We start from the raw sequence: 19,776 nt of genomic DNA, 5'->3' as shown, positions 1-19,776 counted from the left end.
CTAAAGACATGCCTGCTTTTTCATAACGTGCATACTGTTGGCTGCTGAATGGAGGGCAATTTTCAGCTTGGGGAATTTGCCCAGATAACTGCTTAGTTATTTGGGCAAAATTCTTTTGAAAATTGCCCTCACAATGCTCGACTATGGCGGGCAAAGCAATTGACTCATAGAAGATATCAGCAGAAAAAAGGCTGGTCTGGTGGCTCAGGTAGCAAGTGCTGTGCACTGTTGGGTGGAAGATCCCTGGTTTGATCTTGGAGTCAGGTCTTCCAGTCTCTGGGGTGGTTATAGAGGCAACATTCACAGTCCCTGGGCAAGGAGGGAGCCATATCCACGAATGGTCATGTGATGAGGTTGAAAGAGGGTAGACTCTGCAGTAATCTTAGGGAATATTTCTTTACAGAGAGGGTGCTGGATGCATGGAACAGCCTCCCAGCAAAAGTGGTGGAGACAAAACAGAATCAGAATTCAAGACTGATTGGGATAAATACAGGGCATCTGCGAGGAAGTGATGACAATTATATGGATGGGCAGACTGAATGATCCGTATGGTCTTTTTCTGCCATCAAGTTTCTATGTGATAATACGTCTGGTTTATTGCTCTACAAATGCAACACAAGAAGGAGCTCTGGGTTTCCTATAGTTCATATAAGTAATGCTGGTATTCCCATTTGCATAAAAAATTATAAAAATGAAGCAGTGATATAAGACAAATGCAGAACCGATGATTATGAGTGACCCAAAGTATTCTTAAAGTGAAATATCTTCAGATATGTGGGTATTATGAAGCTCCACATATAGATCAGAAGAGGCTCAACATGTTCAGTTTGAGTGAGGTACAAATCTTCTCAATAAATTGGAATACTATAATTGGAGGGCATTGTTTAAGGGGTGATGTCCAGTGGCTGCATTTGATATTCAAGGTTGCAGGATTCCAGCCCAGGACCATCACTGCAATGACCACATTGGGAGGGGATATAAAATAAGGGGGGCAATGAATGAAGACTCCAGATTCCAGTCCTTGATTGAGCTTCAAGTAAAAAGAAGCAAGTAGATCAAAAAACATGAAGTGACTTGCCTAAGGGAGAGGCAGAATGTGAACCCTGCCTACCCTGGCTGTCAACCCATCGCTCTAACCACTAGACCATGCTTCCCTGCAACAGTTACACAATCACAATAGGACAATTTTGAGTTCAATGACATCAGCATAGCTTTTACTGCACTCTGTAATACTCACTCTACAGTTTGTTCATGTCGTTTTGTCTATAAATATGTCAGAGCTGCTGCAAGGTTGAAAATGACAATTTATGGCTGGTCCATGGCTAAATACAGAGGGACTGGGTCAGGGCTGAGGATGCTGCATTCACAGCCCGTTGCGGGGAGGATGAGATGGTCATAGTCATTGTGCATTAGTAACACCTAGTAGTGCCAGGTCCCAGCCCTGATTCTGTCTGAGCTAGAAGCCCAAAAGAGCAGAGCGAAATGGCCAGGACAAAAAAAGAAACTGCAACATTATGTTCTAGTCGAGTCATGTGTTTTACAAATATTTTTAAAATAAATTTATGTTCTGTGGTTTCAACATCTGGATTCAGTTGCTCCAGATCATGTATATCAGCACTGAAAACTTATCAGTCCAACAAGGCATTGAGCAATTCCAGTGCCTGCTTGAACAACCAGTACACATATAGCTTGTAGCTTTTCATTCAAGGTTACTGACGGGTCAATATTTAGTCAGGTGGGAAGGCGATAAGTAAACTGGATAAACTTATCCCAGATATTCAATGGCATGGGTGTGCCCTCCAGACATACCCAGCTATCGGGAAGTTAGCCAGATATACAGCTAAGTTTAGGACTGCTTTCATGGAATCCCTAAAGTTAGCCTGATAACGCTAACTTTAGCTTATTCGGTTAAAGTTTAACTGGCTAATTACAAAGATGGATAACCCAGAGGTGTTCAGCAAACTGGAATTTTTAAATCTCACTGTTCGTCTAGCTGGCTCCCGAATTTAGCTGAACCAACGAGCTGAATATTGACCTGTGAGAGTACAAAGGGAAATTTCCAGGATCAGCTACTTTGATGTCTCTTAGACTTCACATTTTAATCCATATTCTTAGGGAGTTTACTTTTACATTTTATTCTTTGGGTTTTGAAGATGTTTAGGAATAGAATGTGCATTCTGTTTCACAAGTCATCAGTTACATTATTAACCTCTTATTTATTTTGGATCAATATTCAGATTTTTTTGTCCAGCTAAATGCAAGCTTAAATAGTTTAGGATCCGTAATGGTGCAAATAACAAGAGGTAAGGAATTCTAGTACAGGGGCCTAGCGACGGAGAAGGCACCCTCACGTGTCTCAGAAGGAACATCGTAATTGCTGATTGGCAGGGAATAGGTTTCAAACAGGGACATGAATTTTTCATACAGAGGAGATCCAAGGAGAATTGATATGATTAAGAAGATTGTGAATGTATAGGAGACTCGCCAATGAACAAGAAGCCAGTGGAAGTCGTGCAAAAGAGGAGTGATGTCCTCACGGAGTCTAGTGCCATTAAGGAGGTGTGTTGCGGTATTCTGGATTCTTTGGAGTTACCTAAGAGCATAGGCAGGGAGCCCAACATATAAAATGTTACAATAATTGACTGCAAAACTGTACAGAAGTCATCGGAATTAAGGAACGGATGAAGATGGCAAAGTAGCCATAATTTGATGAAAGAATTTTTAAAAAACAACTTTATGTGAGGATGCATGGAAAGAGTAACATGTAAATTCCAGACTAGGATACACATGCAGGTTAATCAAATATGGCCAATATCTAAGATCCCTCCTGCTCCTCAGAGGACAGAGCAAAGCAGAGAAAAACTGCGCTGCTCCTAATCCAACCCCTTCCTGTTATTCTCCTTGCCTCTTGTGCGGGGGGGGGGGGGGGGGGGGGAGCCGGGGGAGGAGGTGAAAGTGAACAAAGCACATCAGAGAAAAGCTGTACTGGCTCCTAATCCAACCTCTGTCCTCCTGTCATTTCTTCCCAAGGTGTTGCCCGGAAAATATGGTTAGTCGAGCTTTGTGGATATTTGTGCGCCAGATAATGAGGGTTTTACCGTAGCTACAATCTAGACTTACACATTGACAGCGAGCCACACATAGTACAGGCAACTTACCTGTGACTCATGATTGTCTTCCTTGGCTGTGAGATATAGAGAACGCACTTGATTTTGCACATCACTGTAAAAGGTTGTTTCCCAGAACTGTTGGTTAGCCCATATTGTGTGGTCTTGTATGCAGGTGTATGCAAACTGGCTGACTCCAGGGGACAATTTCTACAAAGAAAAAGGCACATTTGGTAAATCTTACCTCTATATCAATTTAGAGCACATTTGGACTTGTTTATTAAGGGCTGGATTTTCAAAACTTTACACACTAAATAGCCTCTTCTTGTATAGTCCATGTTTTATAAAAGTCGAAAATATGTACGCATTTTTACTTTTGAGTGCAGATAAAAAAGGGCAGTTTAGGAGTATTCCGGGGCAGAGCCAACATGCATAATTTGCTATTTTAAAAGACATTTATGTAGGTACATTTGCCAACTTGTGCATTTTTACACCTGCTAATTACCTGGCGTAAGTGATAGTAAAGTGTATTGTGTAGACTAGGTGGGAGGTCTGCGTGAAATGGGGGGAGTTCAGGCACAACCACCAGGAAGGTCTTGATGACCTGGAGATGGACTGGGTGAACTGGTGGACTAATTGGTAAACGGGTTCATTTCATTTCCACGCACACGTTTTAAAATTACTTGATTTATGCAAGTCAGTCCTACTTTACGTTTGTGCATAAAAGATACATGCCTATATTTTTAAAACACTTAAGAAATGTATTCTCATGCAATGCACTGCATGTATTCACACATCAGCATACATTCGCATGTATGTTGCGGGGTAGAGGTATGCATATTTTATAAAACACGCGGGTTATAAAATACTTGTACATAGCTGTCTGCAAGCCATACATGCGTATATATAGTGCCGCGTGTTTCAAAGTTATCCTCTAAAGCAGCAACATCACTTGCACGGGGGCTGCCATCATGTTAAAAGGCCAGAGCAACTCAAACTGCTTTCCCCAACATGTGAAAAAAAAACCCCTGGGTTTATAGTGAGATTCCCATCCAGCCACCACCATCACCTCTAGATATGGCCCTTCTGCCAAAAAAATTTTTTTTTCCCCCTGCATTGCGAATGCCCCTCCCTTTCTCTTCCCAATCTCGCCCCTTTGCAAAAAAGATCCCCGATCCTACATCAAAATTCCTGGCAGCTAGTGGGGCCTGGAGTACCTCCTAGGCTCTGGGCCATGCACGTATGATTCAAAGTGGTGCTTGCTAGCTGCTTATCTACTTATCTGCCCCGATCATTACGTAGATAAGCAGCTGGCTGATGCCATTTTGAATTACATGGTGCATGGCCCAGAACCTGGGGTCGCTCCGGGCCCCACAAGTCACCAAGATTTTTGAGGTATGCTAGAGGGGTAGGGAGAGGTCCTAAGGCCCAAAGGGGGATTATTGAGGCTGGGGGGAAAGTCTTTTTTTCTACAAAGGGGCAGTGAGGGAGGCATTTGCCACATGATTTTAATTTGTTTTAAATGTTGGCATTATGGCCACCTCTACAGGTGGTGGGTAGGATGGGGAGTTTTTACACACCTTGGGGGGGGGGGGGGGGGCGGGGAGTGTTTCTGGACTCTCAGGCCCTTTAATAAACAGCCCACGAGCACTGGAATGCAGGTTAGGGTCCAGACGCTCTCGGGGGAAGTTAGCCAGAGCTGCTAAGTTGTAGCTAACTTTCAGGAAAATAACAGCTTATGATTTGTCAGGCAAGCAGCGTTATTTTATTTCCAGGAAATTAACTGGCAACCTGTTGCTTTTCATGCAAAGCAGCCCGTTATGATTTTGGCGATTTTTGGGTTACTGTGCACTCTCGCTGCATTAAGGCATTTACTGCATGGTAAATGCCTAACACAGCTTAGTAAAAATATACCTCTTAGGTTTGTAAGCGCTCCAGGAACAGGGAAATACCTACTGTACCTGAAGTTAATCTGCTTTGAAGTGGCTGACCAGTCATGATAGGCTGAATGTAAGTCAAAAATCTAATTAGATACAGAAAATCAGTTTTTGGGGGGGGTTTACTCTCCAGCTTTTGATTACTTTGTCCTCTTCCTCCTGCCGGGAACAGCTGTACAGGCAGGATCAGAAGGGGGGAGACTGAAGGCCCTCAGTGCAGAGAAGATGCAAAGATAGAGCTGTGGATCTAAGGCAAGCACAGCGGTGGGGGACAGTGCTTTTCCTGTGTTTATTCAATAAACCTTGATTTCATTTTTCCCCCCCCACTGAGGTGTTTAGCTGTTAAAACCTAAAAACAGAAGCCCTAGCCATATTGCAGGTCTGTAGCTATTGTCTTAAACAGAACAACATAGGGTGGGGGGGCCTCCTTTAATGAGCAGGGCTCAGAGTGCTGCTTCCAAAGAATGAAATGTAAGCATGGCTTATGATGCATTCCAAGGAAGGACTTACAGGAAGCAAGCAACCTCCCAGAGCCCAGTAGGCTCATTAATTGGAGCTCTGAATTAAAAAAAAAAAAAAAGGGCTAGGGCAAATGTATTAAACTCTTATCCTTCCTCCAGCCTCCTACTCACTGCAAATTTCAGTTTTGCTAATATTAGGAGGCACTGCTGCTTTCATCGGTTTTCAATCAGTAGGAAAAACACCCCCCCCCTTTTTTTTTTTTTAGCTCAAAACTAACCACACTGCTGACAAAGTCCAAAAATGTAAATTAATTTAGAAAATCTAAATCACTACCTTTGCATGGTTTCTATGTGTGGAATGTATGCATTTTCACGTTGAGCCTTAAGATCTGCACTTATTCAATGAAAGCAGGCATCGTTCTCGAAAGCTAGTCACAGATGCATGAAAGTAGTGCCATAAAAAGGACTCTCCTACAACTTATTTATTGTCCTTTATTTTTTAATGTCAGATCTACAAATCTGATACCCATACTTGTTCTCTATTAAAACATTTTGAGAAGAAAACAATTAAATTACTTCTCTTTCTTCTCCAATCAGAGTTCTGTACACATTTTAGAGATAAAGATTGCCAAAGCTCTGGATGTTAATCTTGTGCATGCATAAAGAACCAGAGATCCAAATTTACAGCTGTACACTGAAAATCTGCTTAGAAAATCAATTAAATTAGGATGCACAATACATAAGACATGCCATAGTGGGTTGGCCCAAGAGTCCATCAAGCCCAGTACCCTGTTTCTAACAGTGGTCAATCCAAGTCACAAGTACCTGGCAGGATCCCAAACATTAAATAGATCCCATGCTACTAATAACGGCAACAAGCAGTGGCTATTCTCTATTGATTAACAACAGTTTATAGACTTTTCCTCCAGGAACTTATCCAAACCTTTTTTAAACCCAGCTATACTAACTGCCTTAACCACATCCTCTGGTGATGAATTCCAGAGCTTAATTGTGCATTGAGTGAAAAATAATTTTCTCCAATGTGTTTTAAATGTGCTATTTGCTAACTTCATGGTGTGCCTCCTAGTCCTTGTATTATCTGAAAAAGTAAATAACCAATTCACATTTGCCCGTTCAAGTCCTTTCATGATTTTGTAGATCTCTATCATATCCCTCCTCAGTCATCTCTTCTCCAAGCTCAACAGCACTGACCTATTTAACCTTTCCTCATACGGCAGCCATTCCATTTAACATTTTGGTCGTCCTTCTCTGTACTTTCTCCAATGCAACTATATCTTTTTTGAGATGCAGCGACCAGAATTAAGTACTATGTATTTTAATAGGCATGATAACCACAGATAACTTGCTGCAATGATTGAGTATATAATACTAAGAGAAAAATTGTCATATTGCCTGCAAAAACATTGCAAAGTCTATTTTTCATAATTAGTTATATGAAAATATTATATGGACTGTTTAAGAAGAGACAGATAATTGCAAGATACCATTTTATTAACTCACTCTGGACAAGTTTAATAATAGAGCAAAATACAAAACTATCTTGATCTTATTTATGTTGACTAATGAATAAACTTTCCCGAAGTATCCATTTGAAGTAATACGATACCTATTAAATTGAGCAACATTGCAAAGATGTTTCTTGAGATGACAGATAAGCTGCTGTTCTACATGCATGTGATTTTATTGTCATCTGGAAGGCTGGTTTTATGGAAGCAGATACATGCTTGTAACCTATTTCATGCTGAAGCAAAAGCCTACCCAATTTATGCTGATAATAAAAAGATGCAATATTTGCTTGCGCAAGGACCGTGTGCTTGGAAGCAACGACTGAGCATATGTGAGTTCAGCAAGTTAGGCTTGTTTATTACATTCCCGAGTTTCAAGTCCCCCTTGCGCAGAGAGCTGCTTTCCACGCTAGCCACTATCTTCCAGGAAAGGGGAGGCTGAAGAAGTCTGGTCATCTGCCATTCATTCGCATGACCTATCATTCCGTAGATATTTTTACACGTTGCTACACGCTGGGGAGAACAATTCCTTCTCGTTCTGAATGCTGAAGCACGTGCTAGCGATTGTTTAAAACTTGGCCAAAAGAGTGGGAGAGCTGGACTTCATATTTCATTTGGCAACAGATTTCTCAAACCCTCCCGATTCAGTGGGTTAAACATCGACCGAGCGGCTTCCTACCTTTGCTGTCCATGTGCCCGTCTAGAAAGGCCCTTTGGCCATGCATGGGCTGCAGGGTACTGAACCAAGTCCAGAATCGTAAGAGTTTTACTGCAGTGAATAATGCAAGAAAACAAGGCTTGTAGACTGTTTCTTACTGTGCTGTCCCTGTTAAACAGGAAAAGTATAAAAAAATTTGTGTATCTAGAAGAAAAATGTACTCTTAGGGCAATGCTATTTAACAAAAACAATAGGAGAACAGTGTTTTGTTTTGTTTTTTTAGAGAGAAATTAATGGGAATGAAAGAGAACTACAGAAGAGATGTCAGTAGCAAGCAATAATAGATTATGAGACCTATGTAATAAGAGGATAACAACTGCGGGCAGTGGCATATGCGCATGTATTTACTATAGGATTTAATAATATGTGCATGTTTTATAATGTCCCATGCGACATGTGCGTAGGCTTATGCGTGAATACATGCATTATGAGCGCACTGAATGTGTGCAGTTTAGCCACCTATTTTAAATATATACACACGTACATTTTAAGGGTAAACTAGGACTCATTTGCGTAAATCCCGATTTACACATGCAAGTCGTCCAATTTGAAAACATGCTTGTGTCTAAGAAATTAACCAGTTCACCAATTTATCCACAAATTTGCCCAGCCCTTCTCCAGGTCATCAAGACCCTCCTGGATCAGGCTGAACTCCCCCCAGACAGCAGTGTACGATAAACACGTTACACCAGATAATTATCAGGTATCAAGTTACACCCAGGGCCGCCATCAGGAATTTTGAGGCCCCATACTGTCTGACGTGGCGGTGACGTCACAGCCGCGTCAGACAGTGAACGCTGGCAGGACAGAGCGCGCGGACGAGTCTCTGTCTGCGGTGCTCTGTAAATCAATGCTATGTGTGTCTAAAAGACACGCATAGCATTGATTCTCTCCCTTCTCTGGGGCCCGCACCCAGGGCCGGCTCCAGGTTTCAGTAGGCCCCTGGGCGACAGACTGTCGGAGAGAGCCTCAGTGGGCCTCTTTGCCATGAACTAATACATCCCCCAAGCGCACCTGCCGCCTGGCGGCTGCGGGCCCCCATATGTGGCAGTAGATCCTGGGGCCCCATACTGCAGGCCCAAGAATACTGCCCTGATGGCGGCCCTGGTTACACCAGTAAGCTGACAAATTTAGGTGCGTATCTTTTAAAACAGCAACTTACACGCTCCTACACCAGAATCCCTTAGACCGCGCTTATACGTGTGCGAGAAAGTGAAAATATGCGCTTATTTTTTACTTTCATAAAACACGGAAAATGTGAGCAGATGCCACATTCACCCTAAGCCTTTCAACAATATTCTTTCAATTATTTGAAGTGTTCTGTTTTACATAAGATTTCAATCTGCTGTCAGTTCATCGTAATTTTTCTCCGTTAAAAGATGAAAGGCGACTTTAGCGTACCACCAGAGGGCACTCACAGTCTTCATAATTGTAATTTTTTTTTTTCCAACAAGTAATTGGAAAATCAGCAGTCAGGAGTTTCTTTTTTCTGTTTGTAACCTGGAAGGGGCAAAGTCAAAGTAAAGTGTTTTTCTTTAGCAGGGTTGAAAAGACGTTTGGACAAATTCCTGGAGGAAACGTTCGTAGCACATCATTAGCCAGGTATCCTAAAGAAAGCTATTGCTATCCCTGGGAGTGGACAACAGGAAACAGATCTGCTTTTTAGGGTCTGCTGGGTGAATTCTGCTGCAGGATGCAGATCTTCATGAAGGCACGAACGAGCAAGAGCATCACCCTTGAGGCTGAGTCTTCGGATATCATTCCTGTGACTCGGATTGGCCACTGACAGAGATAGGATGCTGGGCTTGATGGAACTTGGTCTGACCCAGCATGGCGATTATGTTCTTGTGGTTACCCCAAGGAAGATTATACAATAACCAAGAAGCTCCTTACCTTTCTATGATGCACTACTTTAGCTGATCTCAAGCAAATTCTTAAGTTATCAACTAGATTTTCTTTTTTGGCTCACTATTCTCTTCCCTACCACTGAACATGAAGACAATCACAAGTCCTGTATTTATATTGTAACAATAACTGCACCAACACTTTACAAGGTTCTTCCTATTTTTATCTACTGATTTTTTTTTTAATCTGGCATGTTTCTTCCTCATTTCTAAAAAAATATACATAGACATAATTTGAAACAGGTGAACAAACATTGAAGTCACTTGGGGATTTGCATGTCACATCAAACAAAACCAATAAACAGTTATATCTATTGTAATATTGACTACTGGCTAATGAAACACCAAAAGATCAAAAGAGAATAAAAAATGCTCTATGTGTGAGAAAAGTAGAATGGAAAACATACTGAAGTGACCTTGGAAGCTCTTTTTGATCAAACGGTGGCACCTAAAAATATTGGTACTATGTATGTATCTGCTTTCTGACTGCATCTCTTTGTGCTTGACATTTTGCCACCGCTTTTCATGCGTAGTACAGAATAGTACCTTGGTAATGACACTTCTATTTGCAAAGCCATTCTTGTATTTTTCACCTGTGCCACTATTTTTGGTTTTTCTGGCATCAAGCATTTTATCTGTTCTATAGGAAGGTCCCGTGTGACCGCAAAGTCGTCATTCTCTGCAGTTCTGTTTTAGGGTCATGAGAATAGCATTCCTCTGCTTCCGCAATGTTACAGTGTTTACGCAGTTTCCCAGTGGATTAGCCGTTCTACATTATTGTGATTTTCTTTATATACAGGCCTTCTGATCACAGTGGTCTCAGTCAGGCACAGTATGAGAAACTGTCTCTAGTTCTGAGCTATACAATCTGCATTTATCTGTGGTTTCCAGTTTTTCTATGCTTCCTGTCAGCCATCCTGTGTGTGGGTCATCCACTGTCTTATGTTGCTGCTACCTATGAGCATATTAATTGAACCTTGGTATAAAAAAAAAGTTATAAATAAATAAATATTATTTTCCATGCCAACAGGTGCACAAGACCCAAAAGAGACCATGGCAGGAAAATTCTTGCACTAGTTTATGGGACTGAGAGGCATTAGGAAAAGGTAGGGAAAAAGCTCCTGCTGTTCGTAGACTTGCTGCTGCTTGCTCAGCTGAGATCATTTTGCTGCTGTTGCCATAGAATTCAGCTTTTATTATTTGAATTGCTGCTGTTACCCAGGAACATTTTACTGCTGTTGGCTCAAGAATGATTTCAGATCTTCTGCTGGCACACTATCTTCCATCTTGACTGATAGACATGCTTATGAAGCTGAGCATCTGTGCACCTACCCCAGCTTCACTGGAGTCTATGGTGCTGTTGCAGGATGTCATCATCATTTACAGTGGCCCTATGACCACCTGTGCAGAAAGCGATGAACCCCATCAGGGCCTGATTTTCAAATGCATTTACAAGCTTATAACTGGGTTTTATGCGTGTGAATGTGCTATACACATGTAAGTGAGCTTTTGAAAATGGCTACAATATATGCCATTGAATCTGTCCATAGATTTTACCTGTGAGTGCACTTTACACGGTTAAATGGCTTTTGAAAATTGCTACAATAGTTACATTTATACATGTAAATCCTTTTGAAAATTACTCCCTTAATTTCTAGAGCATGGGGCCATCATTGCTTTTCAATATATTTATAAATGATCTGGAAAGGAATACGATGAGCGAGGTTATCAGATTTGCGGATGATACAAAATTATTCAGAGTAGTTAAATCACAAGCGGATTGTGATACATTACAGGAGAACCTTGCAAGACTGGAAGATTGGGCATCCAAATAGCAGATGAAATTTAATGTGGACAAATGCAAGATGATGCATATAGGGAAAAATAACCCTTGCTGTAGTTACACGATGCTAGGTTCCATATTAGGAGTTATCTCCCAAGAAAAAGATCTAGGCATCATAGTGGATAATACTTTGAAATCGTCGGCTCAGTGTGCTGCAGCAGTCAAAAAAGCAAACAGAATGTTAGGAATTATTAGGAAGGGAATGGTTAATAAAATGGAAAATGTCATAATGCTTCTGTATCGCTCCATGGTGAGACCAAATCTTGAATACTGTGCACAATTCTGGTCGCCGCATCTCAAAAAAGATATAATTGCGATGGAGAAGGTACAGAGAAGGGCAACCAAAATGATAAAGGGAATGGAACAGCTCCCCTATGAGGAAAGGCTGAAGAGGTTAGGGCTGTTCAGCTTGGAGAAGAGACGGCTGAGGGGGGATATGATAGAGGTCTTTAAAATCATGAGAGGTTTTGAACGAGTAGATGTAAATCGGTTATTTACACTTTCAGATAATAGAAGGACCAGGGGGCATTCCATGAAGTTAGCAAGTAGCACATTTAAGATTAATCGAGAAAATTCTTTTTCACTCAACGCACAATTAAGCTCTGGAATTTGTTGCCAGAGGATGTGGTTAGTGCAGTTAGTGTAGCTGGTGTCCCTCATTCCCTGAATGGCTGCTTTTCAGCAGCCTCCTGGCATTGGATTTAACATTTCCCACAGCTCCTGGTATTGCCAGACACTCATGAACTCCTCTCATGGTGTCGCTCAGATTGTCCTTCACTCCAGGTCCTGGCTGCAGTGAAGAAGCCAATGCTTGCAAAAGAGCAGACATCGCTGAAGTGCTCAGTAGCTGAGGTGGGAAACACTCCATAGAGCTTAGCAAGCCTTCAGGGTCAGGAGATGTTTGCCTAAGGTTCCAGTGCTCCTACTCACTTGAGAAAGGAGTCAATTGGGTTTACACAAGGAGCAGAGGTCCCACTGGGGTAAGTTCTCAATTTACCCTTCCTCTTCACCATGTTCAGAGCAAGATGAAATCGGGTGAAGGAAAATGCCTCAAGAGGAGCACCAAGGAACATCTTAGTTGCTGCCATCTTGACTCCTCTCCCTCCATGCAACCTTTGCTTCCCACAACCGGCATTTATTTATTTACACATCACTTGTATTCCGAGCATTCCCATACAAATGGTTCACAGCAGATGACAATCAAACACTCAAAAAAACAATGAAACACAATAAAACTGTAATAAAACATACAAAAAAACATAACTATATAAAAGCTTCTCTAAAATAGCATGCTTTAACTTTTTTCCTAAACACTTTACTGTCTCTCTACAAACACCTACGGATAAAGCATTCCACAATAGTGGCCCGATATAAGAAAAGGCCCCGGCATAGATTGCAGTCTATAACAACGCAATGAGGGAATTATAAGTAAATGAGAGTTTGCAGACCGCAATCTTTTATTTGAACAGAATTGTGATAATAGATTACGTATAGTGCAATGGTACTCACCATGGAGTAGCTTGTGAATTATAACCACTAACTAAAATTTAGAGTGCCAAGATATTGGTAACCCATATAAGTTTCTCAATGCGGGTGTAATATGCTCAAACTGTTTTAGGCCAAAAATAAGCCTTGACACAGTATTCTGAATTATCTGCATCGCTCTGTGATCACAGTTGGGCAGGCCGACCACCACAGTGTTACTGCAATCTAACACTATGGGCATGATTCAAAAAGGCTTTTTTTCCCCATTCATTTATGATTTTTAGTAAAACAAACAGACCTAGCCCATTTCATATAAGAGAAAGGAGTGTACCCTGGGACATGGACCAAAGCAGCCTGGTAAGACAACAAGACCCATTGGTCCTTAAAATCAATTCAATATTTTTTGTATGTACATGTATATATTGGGAGCTGTGGCAGATTGTGGGAGATATCATCCAATGCCAGGAGGATGCTGGAGAGCAGCGGCCATTCAAGGGTGGGGAAACACTGTTGGAAAAGGGTTTTACCTCAAGGTGAGTTGTACTGGACAAAAATATATGCAATTTTGGGGGGGATATATATTCAACTACATAATATGTGTGCGCGCGCACACACACACACACACACAATGAAAAGAATTCTCTACTACAGAAAAGTTAGAGCATATTTTTCAAATATATACAACACATTTGCACCTTTTTTACATCAGTAAAAAAGAAAACAAAAAACCCCCCAAGTACATTCTTTTGATATCATTCTCTCTCCAGCCTTAGAAAATGAAACCACTGCATCACACTATTACATAAAAATAATTGTTTCACTCATGAAGGACTAGATTGCCAACTTGTGCCTCTAGTACACAAGTGATGATCTACTCGTTCTATATTGCAAATACACAATCCAGTATGGAAAATATTTTCAATCTAGGTAAATAAATCTTCTACCGAATTTTTAAATAAGATTGCATTAGGAAAGCCAGTACAACTTTAAAATATTAGGCTTATGATGTGCATAAACATGTTGCATATTGTTTTCAACTCTACTTGTGGTTAGAATTTAGAAGTGACCGCAGTTTTAAGGATAAACACAAGTAACCAGAAGATATTTTTTTTCTCGTGTAACCCAAATTACCTTTAAAAGGAAAACACGTGAAGAGTAAAATTAAACACATGTATTGCATAAAGGCCACTTAGCAGCCTTGTTTAAGATTGCTAAGTACTCTTTTTTTGCCCAGTTAAATCACTGTAGATATAAAGCCATAGTGGAAACAAAACAACGTGTTTCAACAGAGTTACACTGAGTTTTCGCAAGCCAAGAAGAGAAGTCTAGAACAAGTTTTATCCTTGTTAGGAGTTATGGGCATTACCTGAAATAAATGCCAGCACTAGATAGCTATCTCTTGTGCAGGAAATTAGTTAAGACCAATTTATTTCAGGAAGCTTTTAACAGAACGCCATTATAGTGTTTGCTCTATTTACTTTGCCTGCATCTAGAAGGATGGAGGAGATTTTGGTTGGAAAGAAAGGGTATTGTATGACAGTTAGCATGGGTGGGCTCTTGTGGAGAGATATGTTTAACCCTAGATCCCTACCATGCTTAGATATTCCATTAGATGGTCTCTCTGGAGGAGATTTCAATTCCAGTTCAGTTACACGGGTTCATTTGAGGTTTTTATGCGTGGGGATTTGAGACCAGAAAGGGCTATTTTTGTGCGTTCTGGTTTGTGCTTTTATGTGTCATTGATCATAACTATGTTCATGTTACAAATGTTGGTTTGTTCATGCTTTTTTGGTATATGTGTTGACAATTTTGTGTGATTCTGTGATTTGCCTAGAACACGGTCCGTGGAGCCACGAATGGGGGAGAGAGTGAGCCTCACGCCAATAGCACTTCTCTCTCACTGGGGTAGATTAAGAGAGCAGCAGGGGACTGGCATACACTGCCCCACTTTGAGCTTCCGCCCTTAGAGCTGATCAATCCAAGGTGGGGACCACTTTCTACAAACCCAGTAGTTTGTGAGGTGCCTTGTTTATAAGTGGGCTCTCGGTTGGGAGTTTGCCCCTGCATTAGAAATAATGGTTTACCATAAACTTGCAGCCTATGTGGCATTCTCCTGTAAGAGGGAACTTAATTTTTGCCAGAAAGATTGTATCATCTTTAACTGAACTGGAACTGCTCTTTTTTAGCATTCAGCCCAACCCTGGTGCTTCTGGCTCCTATGATTTTGCAATGAGCATCAGTGTTTAATTTAGACTTTATTGAAAAAAAGGTCAGCTTACATTTAAAACGATGAGTTCATTCCATTTCCAAATGCTATATTTAGTTAAATTCATTAACTTGCCCCCTGTAGACATGTTGGGTAATTGTTTAAAGAATGACACAGCACCCTCAACTATGAAGGATGTTCAGCTGCATGTAACAAATGGAATACGTGACAAAGTTACTTGCACAACAGATTTTTGCCAAATAAGATCATCATGGATTTATTATAGCCGTACTACTAAAGCAATAAATTAACGATGCTGTGCTGAGTGTGCATATGATGCAAAGTAACTTGGTGCCTGTGCATTTGTGGGAGAAAAAAAAAAGACGGGGGAGTGGGGGGGAGGGGTACGCAACACCTACCTTCAGAGTGGTGGCACTGTAAAGTGGGAGAGTCTGGGCATCTCTGAGATAGTCACGCGGTGTTCTGCAGCACTTCCTGGTGATGAAGCATACTGGGCCCAGAGTCCCTTTCCTTCTTTCATTCACTCTGTGAGTGTGTGTGTGGGGCGGGAGTGAAAGGGTGAGCATCCCCAACCCCATTCCCTCCACCACCTTGGTTGTGTGTGACCAATTGGCCAGAAGAAAAGCAAACTCAGGGAGGGGGGGGGGGGGGCGCGGGCAGGAGGGGAGGAGGCATTGAGCGGTGTGAGATAAAAAGAGGGTGCCATGTAGGCTGGCCACTTCATCTTGCCTCACATGCTGCTGCATGAATATTTCTCTCCCTCTCTCCTATATGCAGTAATGCTTGGAACAAATGAAAGCACTTGGGCCAATACAGATCGTTGTGACTATTCAGTCAGGTTGAGGTTATTTGAAGTTATAATTTCTGTACAGTATGAGGTCCTGGACCGCCAACAATATTGTACTGAAGAGGTTAGGGCTGTTCAGCTTGGAGAAGAGATGGCTGAGGGGGGGATATGATAGAGGTCTTTAAGATCATGAGAGGTCTTGAACGAGTAGATGTGAACCGATTATTTACACTTTCGAATAATAGAAGGACTAGGGGGCATTCCATAAAGTTAGCAAGTAGCACATTTAAGACTAATCGGAGAAAATTCTTTTTCACTCAACGCACAATAAAGCTCTGGAATTTGTTGTCAGAGGATGTGGTCAGTGCAGTTAGTGTAGCTGTATTCAAAAAAGGTTTGGATAAGTTCTTGGAGGAGAAGTCCATTAACAGCTACTAATCAAATTTACTTAGCAAATAGCCACTGCTATTAATTGCATCAGTAGCATGGGATCTTCTTAATGTTTGGGTAATTGCCAGATTCTTGTGGCTTGGTTTGGCCTCTGTTGGAAACAGGATGCTGGGCTTGATGGACCCTTGGTCTGACCCAGCATGGCAATTTCTTATGTTCTATGTATATTACCTGTATTAAAAATGTTTAGTACAACTTGTTGCAATATGGAGGAGAGGTGGGGTTACCTGTTTTTTTTTAATTTTTATTTTGTAGGGGAGGGCCAGAACTACCTAGATCTAGGACTTTCTAGGCAAGGCTGGGGTCTACCTGTTATTTGGGCTAGCCTAACCCTAGTACAGTGGCAGACCGGAAACTCCAGTAAGGATGCACAATGCTCCAAAGGACTGGCAAGCCTTGCTTGCACAGGGCCAGCTGCTGTGTGGCCATTACTTCCTCCTTTAAAGAACCATGGTCTTACTTGCTTGCATTAGGTTGCTCGGTTCAAAGCCTGATTTCCAGATGACTCCTGAGAAAGGCTCCTCCATTCTACCATTTATGCTTGCTCACAGTGTTGGGCAAGGCGGTGGGTAGGGTTGGTTTATGTTGAACATACATATTAAGGTAACCTGGGTACATACATTTGGTTCTTATGTTATTTTGACTAATAAAGCTGTGGCCATAATCCACTCGATCCTCACTCAGGTGCATTCTCTCCAAGTGCGTGTGTTTACATGAAGTATGGGAGTGGCTTACCCCACTCCGACTATATTGGGTTGATCGCAGTTGCCTTGACTATAGATTCTGAATTCTAGAGATGCCCCCTGGGATCTCTGAATCATGAGATTGCTTATGTCACTGGATGCCAAAGAAAAGCTGACTACTACAGGAAAGCCCAAATCATTTGATTTTTCAGACCAAACAGACAGATTTGGCTTTCCTTGAAAAATAAATGTTTTTCATTATCTTTTCTCTCCTTAGATAATTCTTTCCAAATGAATATAACGTTTACTGTTTTGAATGTGTGTTTTATAAGTGTTTACAAAACCTACCATGCTCAATTTTCCAAACAGTAACAGGGTTACTGTTCCCACACAGGGAAAGTAACTTGTAAACAGCCGCCTGGGAGCACATGTATGCGCGTTTGCTGGCTCACGCCAAAAGATGCGGCCATTTTATAACATAAACGCATATATGTGTATGTTATAAAATAGCCTAGACATGCATACATGTGCACACAATTTTAAATGGATGCACATGTGCGCGCAAATCCTGCGTCTATCGTGTAAGTCAGGGAAATTTTACAAGGGATGCGCGCCACTGCCGCCATAGGTAGTTTTCCCAGTTCATTCCCAGTTTAGAGATAGGACTTGCAATCCTCCCTAATTTTATAGCCACACTTCCCCCGTTAGCTTCCATCCATAAAACCCTGCTGCCTGGCCTACATGTTTTTATTTTACTAGTTACACGTCCTCCATACCAGAAGAAAATTTACATGGCAGGAGACCCCGGTGCGTGCCTGTGCGCGTAAGTATTTGTCCACACATTTTTTGGCCAGGCCCTGCCCAGATCACACCTTCACTCCACCCCTTTTTAGAACCTTTTCACTTGTGTGCGCAGTGAAAGAGACGCGCGTCCATGGATGGCTTATAAAATCCGCTCAGTGCGCACTGGCCCAATTTGTGCTTATATCTCCCAGTTTTGGCTTTTAAAATCCACCTGTTAGGAGTTTAACCCATACAGAGTTGATTTTTTTTTTTTAATATTAATATTAGTGCAATACTTTGTTATGATGCTAATCCATGCATTATAAAAACTTTCACCCTGAAGTTTTATTGGGTCAATAAAAGAGAGTGTATATATACGACAAGTGGATTTGAATCCCTTCTTAAGCTGACCTTTTTGTTCAGAAGCCGTTTCATTAATATCAGATATAAGAATTTATGTTAAGTGATAAACTGGTAAATGAATTTTTTCATCATCATTTTTTTTCCCTATATATGACTGAGCCCAGACCACTAAGGGTTATTACTTATCAGACAGATCTATTCTTGGTTTTATGAAAACAGCTCAATGATGAGTTTAAGGAGCCTAGTTCTGGCCATGATACAATCTCACTCAAAAGGTGTCACTCTCAGCAATATAAAGCTACCAGTGAAAAGGCATGAGCTAAATCTAAGAAAAGAATGGTCCCTTAAATTCTAAAGAAGGCAACCTCACAAAAGGGAAGAAAAGGAACAGACATTTAACACTATAAAAACAATGATTTTTATCATTTTGATTTGTGTCAGATTCAGCATTACTGACATTTGGTTTTTTTTTTGTTTTTTTTAACCATCTTCACACACTGAGCTGAGGATTTCAGTGTGTGGTTCACATGAACTCCAAGGTCCTTTTCCTGGGAGGTGACATTTATTTATTAATTTTAGAGTCTTATAATGCACATTTCTATTATTCGTTCAGTACAGAATGCAATAAATAACCATACATGATTATTAGGCTTACAAAAATAAAATAGAAAATAATTACAAATTAATAAGGAACCCAACACAGTGTACCTGCAGTTGGGATTATTTTCCTGTAATGGCATCACTTTGCTCTCGTCCACATTAAATTTCATCGGCTATTCAGTTTCCTAGTCTCTCAGGGTCCTTCCGCAATTCCTCACAATCTGCTATGGTTTTAACAATGGTTTTGTCACCTGCAGATTTGATCACCTCATTCATTGCTCCTTTTCCATATCATTTATGAATATATTAAACAACACAGGTCCCACTACAGATCCCTGTGCTATTCCCTTAATGACCTTTCTCCATTTGGAAAACTGACCAGTTTAGTCCTGCTCTCTGTCTTTTCACCAGTTACCAATCCACAACCAATCCAATCCTCCTATCCCATGACTTTGTAATTTTCTGATTAGTCTTTCGTAAGGGACTTTTCCAAATGTCTTCTGAAAATTCAAATGCAGTATATCAAATGGATCATCTTTATCCACATGCTTACTTATACTTAAAAAAAATATCTAATAGATTGGTAAAGCAAGACTTCCATGTGGACTCCTCCCCATTAAGCCATGTCTGTCTATATGGCTAGCAATTTTGTTTTTATGAATAGCTTCCATCATTTTGCCTGGCACCGACATCAAGCTCACAGGCCTATAGTTCCCCCAGATCACTCCTGAAGTCATTTTTAAAAATCGGCATTACATTGGCCACCTTCCAGTCCTTCAGGTACCATGGCTGTTTTAAATGATAGCTTACTGATTACTAGTAGCAGATTTGCAATTTCATGTTTGAGCTGTTTCAGAACTCTTGGTGGCCGTTACTCTTTAGTTTGTCAGGCTGATCTATTA

The 19,776-nt window shown here is 41.1% G+C and overlaps 1 protein-coding gene across 6 annotated transcripts in view; it reads right to left on the bottom strand.

Moving 5' to 3' along the window:
- Positions 1 to 19,776, bottom strand: part of SBF2 (SET binding factor 2) — a 469,097-nt gene that overhangs the window by 108,411 nt on the left and 340,910 nt on the right. For all 6 annotated transcript variants that reach the window (XR_003853250.1, XR_003853249.1, XR_003853248.1 and 3 more), the window contains one exon: positions 3,159 to 3,317. Coding sequence is in view for 3 of the 6 variants with exons in the window: in XM_029582714.1 (XP_029438574.1) it covers positions 3,159 to 3,317 (159 nt within the window). In the remaining 3 variants the exon portion in view is untranslated. The remainder of the gene's footprint in view (positions 1 to 3,158; positions 3,318 to 19,776) is intronic.

The sequence above is a fragment of the Rhinatrema bivittatum genome, chromosome 17 (assembly GCF_901001135.1).
Source record: "Rhinatrema bivittatum chromosome 17, aRhiBiv1.1, whole genome shotgun sequence".
Classification (NCBI taxonomy): Eukaryota; Metazoa; Chordata; class Amphibia; order Gymnophiona; family Rhinatrematidae; genus Rhinatrema; species Rhinatrema bivittatum.
This window is presented reverse-complemented; position numbering and strand designations above follow the sequence as displayed.